We start from the raw sequence: 9,131 nt of genomic DNA on the forward strand, positions 1-9,131 counted from the left end.
ATCCTCAACCGGCGACTAATCTGGTAGTGGAGACTGAGAATCACGAGTTACAGAAGCACGAAGAAACTATTGAGGAATTTGAAGCAACAACGAAGTGTCCCGAAATCCTAATTGAAGAACCGAAGGAGGTCACTGATCGAAAACTGTGGGTAGATGTTCTAAACAACAATCATAATCCATCCAACGGCGTAACAATGGAGTTTGTAGCACCCAAACTGATCAATGGTGAAGTGGAAGTGGAAATTGAAGCGGAGGACATTGCGTCAGAACTTCTATTTTGGGAAAACGCGATGATACTGTATGTGCTGGGAGGTAGTTTGAGCATGAATATGTTGAAGAACTACATGGTGAAGATGTGGAATTTCGTTACTCTTCCAGATATGTTGTATCACGATGACGGTTACTTCCTTCTCTGTTTCAAGAATCGCGAAGACAGGGAAACTGTGATGATGAGAGGACCCTACACCATCCGCAACATGCCAATCATACTGAAGGAATGGACGCCAGATTTCAATCTAAGTAAAGACCTGGAGAGAACTATGCCGATTTGGGTAAAGTTACCACAATTGCCTCTATGCCTTTGGGGATTGAAAAGCTTGAACAAGATAGGCAGCGCAATAGGCAATCCTTTGATGACTGATGAATGCACAGCTCAGAAACTTAGAGTTTCTTATGCTCGCATATTGGTTGAGGTTGATATTACCCAAAAATTGGTAGAGGAAATCACCATATCTGACAGAACTGGAGGAAAGATAAAGCAGATTGTGGAATACGAGTGGAAGCCAGAATTTTGTGAGAAATGTCAAAAGGCTGGTCATCAATGTGGAAAGAAGAAAGTTGTCAAGAAATGGATACCTAGGAATAAGCAAGCAGATGAGGTAAAGGCAGATCCCCTTCCAAAGATACCTGTGCAGAATATTGAAACTGAAGGAGAGGACAAACCAGAAGGTTGGATTACAATGGGCAAAGCTGCAAGACATACAGGCAAAGCTATAGAGGTAATTGGTACATCTAATGTTAATTGTTCTAATGGTTTCAAGGCTCTAGAGGTTTTGAATGACTCTCTAGGAGGCCTAGGGGTGGTTACATGATTATATCTTGGAATTTAAGGGGGTTAAATAATGTAGGAAAGCTAAAGGAGATTAGCTCTCGTCTCCTAAAGCTTAGGCCTACCATTGCTATTTTGATTGAAACTAGAGTGAAAAATAAGAATGCTAAGAAAATAAGAGATAAGCTTAAACTCCCTCACAACTACCTGGACAATTACAAGTGGTATGATAATGGGAGGTTGTGGATTGAATGGGATAATAGTAAAATTGATGTGAGGCATGTTAAGTGTTCTAGCCAATATGTGCACGTGGGTGTGTATAACTTGCAGGGGGAGTTCAAATTCTGGCTTACTGCAGTGTATGCCTTAAATCAGTTGGATAGAAGGAAAGTTATGTGGAAAGATTTGGAGGCTATCCATAAACATCAACAAGGTCCTTGGTGTGTGATTGGTGACTTCAACAATGTTACTAAGGCTCAAGATAGAATTGGAGGAAAAGCTGTGACAGAAAGTGAGTACATTGATTTGCTGAACATGATGGAGACTACAGGCCTGGCTGAGATGGATACCACTGGTGAGTTTTATACCTGGACTAACAAGCAGGTGATAGGAACCATCTACTCTAGAATTGATAGGGTTCTGGGTAACTTGGACTGGTTTCAAGACAACTTGGATACTGTGTTGACAGTGCTGCCAGCCAGTGTTTCGGACCATGCCCTGCTCTATGTTAGTAAAAAAGATCCCATTATCAAGAACAATAAAAACTTCAGATTCAGTAATTGTCTAATTGAGATGGAAGGGTATAATGATATGGTGAAAGCCAGTTGGAGCAGACCTATTAGAGGTAGCCCTATGGTGAGACTGTGGAACAAGCTTAAGAGACTGCAGCAGGATATGAGAAGGTTTAGCAAACCCCTGAGTAATCTAAAGCAGAATCTGATCAAAGCCAAAGAAGATCTTCAATTTGCTCAGGAAAACCTTAGAAACAATAACATGAATGGAGATAGTATTGATAGAGTGAGGCAGCTGACAGAAGAGGTTATTAATCTTAATGATTTGGAGGAAAAGATGCTTATGCAGAGAGCAAAAGTGGATTGGATAAGGAAAGGTGATGGGAATAACTCCTTTTTCCATGCTATTATAAAAAGCAGAAATAATAGAAGAAATATATACATGCTGCAGAAAACTGATGGAACCTTGCTTGAAAACCAGTCTGAGATAGAGGATGAGATCATGGATTTCTACAAGAAACTTATGGGGACTGAGGATAGCCAGCTGCACCATATTGACATAGATGCTATGAGAAATGGCAAACAAGTTAATATGGAGCAAAGAAGATATCTTGTGAGCAATATCACTGAGCAGGATATTGAGAGAGCCCTTAAAGGGATAGGTGATGATAAAAGCCCAGGGATTGATGGTTTTGGGGCTAAGTTTTTTAAGGCCAGCTGGTGCATAGTAAAAGAGGATGTTATAGCAGCTATTCTGGAATTTTTCAACACAGGAAGATTGTATAGAGGCTTTAATAATACAGTGGTAACTTTAATCCCTAAAGGTGATAATGCTAGGTATGTGAAAGATTATCGTCCCATAGCTGGCTGCACAACTGTGTATAAAATCATTGCCAAAATCATAACTGAGAGATTAGGGAAAATTCTGCCTAGCATCATTAGTCATAGCCAGGCTGCTTTTGTGCCTGGGCAGAATATTCACAACCATATCCTTTTAGCTTATGAGCTCCTCAATGGGTATGGCAGGAAAGGTGGAACCCCTCGTGTGATGATGCAGTTAGATTTACATAAGGCATATGACATGGTTAATTGGAGGGCCATGGAATGTATTCTTAAGGAAATAGGTTTACCTATGCAGTTTGTGAGTTGGATCATGACTGGTGTCTCCACAGTCTCCTATAGGTTTAATGTTAATGGAACCTATTCTGACATTATGCAAGCCAAGAGAGGGATTAGACAAGGGGACCCCATGTCCCCTATGCTTTTTGTGATAATCATGGAATATATGCATAGAACTTTGGTGAAGATGCAGCAAAATCCTGATTTCAATTATCACTCGAAATGTGGAAAAATTGGCCTAACTAATCTCACTTTTGCTGACGATGTTTTACTTTTCTGCAGGGGGGATAGTAAATCTGTATCTATGATGATGGAAACCATTAGAAAATTTTCTGATTCTACAGGGTTAAAGGTGAATCCAGCAAAGTGTCAGATGTTCTTTGGAGGAATGGATGGTTGTAGCAAAGAAAATCTGAGAAGGATAACTGATTTTGCAGAAGGAAAACTCCCTGTGAGATACCTTGGCGTGCCCTTATCTTGCAAAAGGCTCACTATTCAGCAGTACATGCCACTGATAGACAAAATAGTGGACAAAGTGAAGCATTGGACTAGCAAATTGCTAAGCTATGCTGGGAGAATCCAGTTGGTGAAGAGCATCACTAGTGCCATTGCAATGTACTGGATGCAGTGCTTCCCTCTGCCTCAGTTTGTTCTTAGGAAGATTAATGCTATATGCCGGAGTTTTGTTTGGACAGGTAAACAAGAGATTAGCAAGAAAAGCCTAGTAGCTTGGGATACAATGTGTAGGAATAAAAGCCAGGGTGGTGTTGGCATTATTAACTTGCAGGTTTGGAACATTGTTAGTCTGATGAAATGTCTTTGGAATATTTGCAGAAATTCTGAGAATCTTTGGGTGCTGTGGGTTCATACATATTATCTGAAGGGTAATGATACTATTACTGCTTTTGTCAGGCCTAATAGTTCTTGGATCCTTAAGTACATTATGAATCAAAGAGATAAACTGGGTCAGATACAACAACATTGGGACCAAGCTCTCAGTAGACAGAAGTTTCCTATGAGTGCTATGTATCATGGGATGACAGAGGAACACCAAAGAGTGCCGTGGAGGTCTGTGATGTGTGGGAACAAGGCTAGACCGCGAGCTGTCATTTGCTTGTGGCTTGCTTGTCACAAAAAGCTCTCTACTAAAGATAGATTAAGAAGATTTGGAATGATCCAAAGTAGTGATTGCAGTATTTGTAACTGTGCTGATGAGTCTATAAATCATCTTTTCTTCAACTGCAGTGGCACTAGAGAAATTTGGGGGAACATTTTGGATTGGCTGGGTAGAAGACATGATCCGAGGGAGTGGGATATGGAGCTTGCTTGGATTATTGAGAACACCAAAGGTAAAGGTTGGAAAAGTGCTCTGCTGAAAATGACAACAGCGGAGACAGTTTATAATGTGTGGCACTATAGAAATAGCATGTGCTTTGGCACAGTTGTGGATAAACAGGTTATAGAAAGGAATATCATTGACAACATAGTGTATAGAAGTTGGCAATATCCAACTCTTAGAAGTCATGTTGCAAAGCTAATGATGTAGGCTGTTAGGTTTTTGCTTTGGTCATGTTTGTTTGGTTGGATCGTTTCGATCACCTTGTATCAAACTGTTTTTTGAATTAATACATATTCTTTTTTATTCAAAAAAAAAAGATTAGATGAAAATAACTTTACATTTTCATCTATGTATAACTTTGAGATATTTTATCTGAAGTCAATATAGCGACCTAACTAAAACATTGCAATTACGTATGTTTTTTAGACAATTTATGTTATTTTTTTACTCATTAGTCGTTTATGATTATTTACTAAAAACTATACGGGGCTATAGTAAGGAATGGATTTGAAATTGTGAAGAAAAAAATAACATTTAGGGAAAAAAAACTCATACTTAAAACAAAAATTAAAAATAATATATATTTATTCTCTTTAATAACTTTTTATATATTAAGTTTTATTAATCTAACTGTTAAATTAAAAGTAGGGATATGTAAAAAAGAAACTTAACTGCACTGTACTATAAAAAACCAAACCAAATTGCTTTTACAAATTGAACCGAACTATATGTATGGAACAATTTTATGACTAGTTTAGTATTCTCACATAAGCTATCTTGTCGCTTATTCTTAAAAAAAATAATTTGCTAGCAATATGGTGAAGATATAGCTCATTATGTAACTAAGGGAGAGTACGTAGTGCTACTGTGCTAGTTGCTAATTCCCATTGAATTTGAGTAGATTTTTTTATTTATTCTTAATTGTAACTGTAACTCACTTTGGTTTTATGCAGAATAATACAGGTCTCAAGAGATTGAGTTGCTGGGGAAGAAGAGAGGATCTTGTGGACAATGGCTAGAAGTTAGATACACACAAATATGGAGCAGCAGAGTTCAAACCAATTAAACAGCATACTGATCCGTTTCTCAAAGTTACAGCAACAAAATACTTTAGGTACACTAGTATGAGCGATGCACTTCATTATGCAGCTTTCCAAGAAGAAAATAGTAGAGTAACATTCCTTCCATGTATCTAACACCCCTGATAGCATATGCCAAAGCAAAGGACTCAAGTTCTGCCATTTCTTGTGATGTTAGTTTGCCAGACAAAGCTAAAATGTTTTGGTTAAAGTTCTGAATTTAATTTGGTGGGTTGGACACACACCTTTTCCTTGGTGACAATTGACAACCTAGGCCGATGCAAGCTTTTTTATATTGAGGAACTATATTGTCGTGTAAATTGAGGACTACAGTTCTATGTTTCTTTTGTTCATGAATTCATTTGCATTTGTATAACTCAAACATCAATATCAGAAGTTGTCTCTTTTTATTTTTTACGTTTCATGATCATGAAAGACCATAGATTTGACATACAAGTTGAAACCTTAGAACTTGAAGCATAGACATTCTACAACAAGAGTACATCAATCAAATAAACACTTTGGCTGTGAACATTTTTTCTCATTGTACGATGTCAGATTTATCTGTGAACATTCCACAAGAGTACACAATGTCTCTGGAGAATGAAAACTTTATGAAGGACTACTAGTGATCAATATTTTTCACCACTTAATGTCACGAGAGTTACTTCTCCACCTTTGAATATGAAGAGATACCTGTCTGAGTATATGCACTGTCCCAATTCTTCCCATCAAAATACCTGATTTCAACGTGTGTCAACGTTCCCGGGTCAACACACCTGAATGTAACTGCAACCCCATCTGGGTTTGAGCGTGGACAATAGAATGAGGTTATGCCACAGATTTTACAGAATGTGTGCTTTGCAGTGTGAGTGCCGAAAGTGTAAGTTGTAAGAAACTTCTCAGAATCTCCCAAAAGCTCAAAATTGTTAGCTGGTACAATGAAATGAGTATTGGCTCTCATGTAGCAGGTTGAGCAGTTGCAATCCCATGCCACAACACTCGAAGGAGCAACCACTTTCCACCTTACACTCTTACAGTGGCAGCCTCCAGTATGCACCACTTTTTCAACATCCATTTCAGGGTTGTAAACAACCAATGATCATAAATGAAATGCTGGCTTCTGGAGTCACAGGCTCCTGTCAACTAAGTTTGAAATGCGCAGAGACTCAGTCAAAAAAAGACTGAAATTGGTGTCATAAATTAAAATGGGAAAAATGTGTTTTTAGTCCCTATATTTTCAATCAAATGTACTCAAGGTCCTTGGACTTTCATATGATGAATTTTGTCCTCAAACTTCAAAACATGGATTAGTCCTTTCTAACTTCAAAAAACATGATGAATTCTTAGAGAGGGGGACTAAGTCCACATTTTTATAAAGTTTGAGAACCAAATTACCTTGACCATATTTGACTAAAAACCCATTTTTCCCAATTAAATTAACTTGGGAACAATTTGGAATCATCCATAAAACATGCATAAACATATACTAAGAAAGCCTTCAGATGCAAATTCAGTACCAATTGGATTCTGCTCAAACATAAATTTTTTGTAGATGTTGAACTTCAGGAAAGGGGTGATTGTGTGTTCATGACAAATGCTCATGTTGCAAACAAGTTACAGATTTTGTTCCCCAAGAAACAGAAAAAAAGGAGGGTGAGGGATCAAAGATAAAAGGATTTGCATTTTACAGATCAAAGTGAGGAATTCAGTGAGGCTCGCATAAATTAAACATGGATTTTTATTTTTCAGATGAATAAATCTCCAATTTAACAGAATGGAAAGGAATAAGATTTTGGAGTATACTTCGTGACTTAATTAGGTTTCAAGATTAGGACCTAAGGAAGGTACGGAGTATGCACAGAAAAGTTCAACTAACAATCAGATAAATATTCAACATATAATCAGTAAACATCTTTATAATGACCGAACAGATTGGATTATACACATCATATGCATTCTCCCTCATAAATGGCCACATGCTGAGAGTGTGTTTCCACTGAGACAACTATGTTGCACTGAGGCAGCAACAATTTCCCTTCATAAACTACAATAACTCGGTATTCTCCCCCTTCCAAATTTTACAAGCACATAAACATCAATGCCATCTATCTATTTGTGAGCAAAACATATTGTCACAAATTAATCACAATGGTGGCACCATATATTCATACCACACTTTAAAGGAAGAACTTTCCATAAACATCTTGAATTTGTTTTAAGCCACAACCAGCCATCTCTCAACCTCTATCAAATTTTCAACTATCACTAACTCTAGGAAATAAATAACCATAGATAGATGGCAAGAGAATAAGAAAGCAGCTAAATTTGCAAAGTTATTGCTCAACAAAAGGGGAGAATCATTAACAATTACAGCATAAACACATGCAAAAAACAGAACTAAATAAAAGACTCTTAACAATTTTTCACGATGAGATCAGATATGCTCACCTTATTTGCAGGGTGGCCGGCTTGCAATCACCTTTGACAGCTTAAGCTTTAGATTAGATGAAGACAACAATGCCATTTTTATTTTTATACCCAAAAAATGGACACACACACTTATAATATACTTCTAGTAAGTACCCGTGAGATTGCACGGGTTGCATTTTTGGATTTTATAATTCATAAAAATGTTATTTGTATGTGTATCTATAAAAATATGTAAAAATATATAATAAATTTAAAATAAAAATAATATATATATATGAATAAAATCATAAACACAGTTTATTATTGATAATGTAAAGTTATTATCAATTAATATATATATTTAAATAATTTCGTGTTCTAAATAGGAATGACAAAAATACTAGTATCCGCAGATAAGATAAAATTTGCGACAGATTAAAGATAGATAGATACTTGCAAATAACTTAGACAGGTATATTCGATAACCATTAAATATCAAGGTACCCACCCAACGTACTCGTTAAATACTCATTATAATAAAATTACTTATATGTTTTTATTTAAATAATTTGTTTATACTTATGAGATCAAATTGTTTTAGTTTATTATCTTTTATTTTGACTTATGAGATTGAAGCATTTTAAATATTTAAATAAAATTATTTAAAAATTGTGTAGAGTAATTGTACAAAATTAATAATTGAATAATTTTAGTTTTGGTCTCTTTAACCTATTTTCTTATGAAAATGTTAAAATCAATAAAAATTATAGTTAAATTGTATTTTTTTTCAGTAAATATTCATAAATATCTGCATATACTCTATGGAGAGAGATAGTGTACTATATATATATATATATGAAGAGAGATAGTGTAATCTGATCTCTCATTATATATTATATATAAATATAGCTTTAGCTTTAAACACAAAAATTGATACTATTTACAACAAAAGTATTAAAAAATATTATGAATATATACTTTTTATCCGACACTTGTTAATAAATTTTTTAATTTATATTAAACTATCTTAATAAATGTTTTATTTGATTTATTTTATAGAATAAATTATTTTTAAATTTTTAAAAGAGGCTTTTAAAAAAAAGAGCAGTTATTATAAATTATGAAATATAAATTTTTATAAATAAATGATATGAAATAGTGATATAATATAAATAAAATTGTAGTTATTAATATATATATATATATATATATATATATATATATAATATAATATAAAAAAGAAGAAAAAGAAATAAAAATTTATGAAGTGGGTTTGAGAATAATATAGAAGAAGGGATGGGAAGGAGTACCTGAGAGTGAGAGGTATGAAGAAGAAGAAAAAAAAGAAGATGAAATAAAGCAAGAAAAGGTGTTAGGAAAAGAGTAAAAAATATGAGGAGAAG

General features: G+C 35.1%; 1 protein-coding gene across 1 annotated transcript; it reads right to left on the reverse strand.

The window, feature by feature from the left end:
- Positions 1 to 5,704: 5,704 nt before the first annotated feature.
- LOC100802565 (centromere protein V) lies at positions 5,705 to 7,910 on the reverse strand. Its single transcript, XM_003538341.4, has 2 exons — positions 7,768 to 7,910; positions 5,705 to 6,462 (listed from the first exon to the last, which is right to left on the reverse strand). Exon 2 carries the CDS (start codon positions 6,392 to 6,394, stop codon positions 5,981 to 5,983), a length of 414 nt encoding a protein of 137 aa, XP_003538389.1. The 5' UTR covers positions 6,395 to 6,462; positions 7,768 to 7,910; the 3' UTR covers positions 5,705 to 5,980.
- Between the last annotated feature and the right edge of the window lie 1,221 nt (positions 7,911 to 9,131).

Source organism: Glycine max, chromosome 11, assembly GCF_000004515.6.
Source record: "Glycine max cultivar Williams 82 chromosome 11, Glycine_max_v4.0, whole genome shotgun sequence".
NCBI classification, from domain to species: Eukaryota; Viridiplantae; Streptophyta; class Magnoliopsida; order Fabales; family Fabaceae; genus Glycine; species Glycine max.

Excerpts from the sequence above, each read along its gene's own strand:
- LOC100802565 (XM_003538341.4), bottom strand. The coding sequence starts at position 6,394 with ATGGATGTTGAAAAAGTGGTGCATACTGGAGGCTGCCACTGTAAGAGT.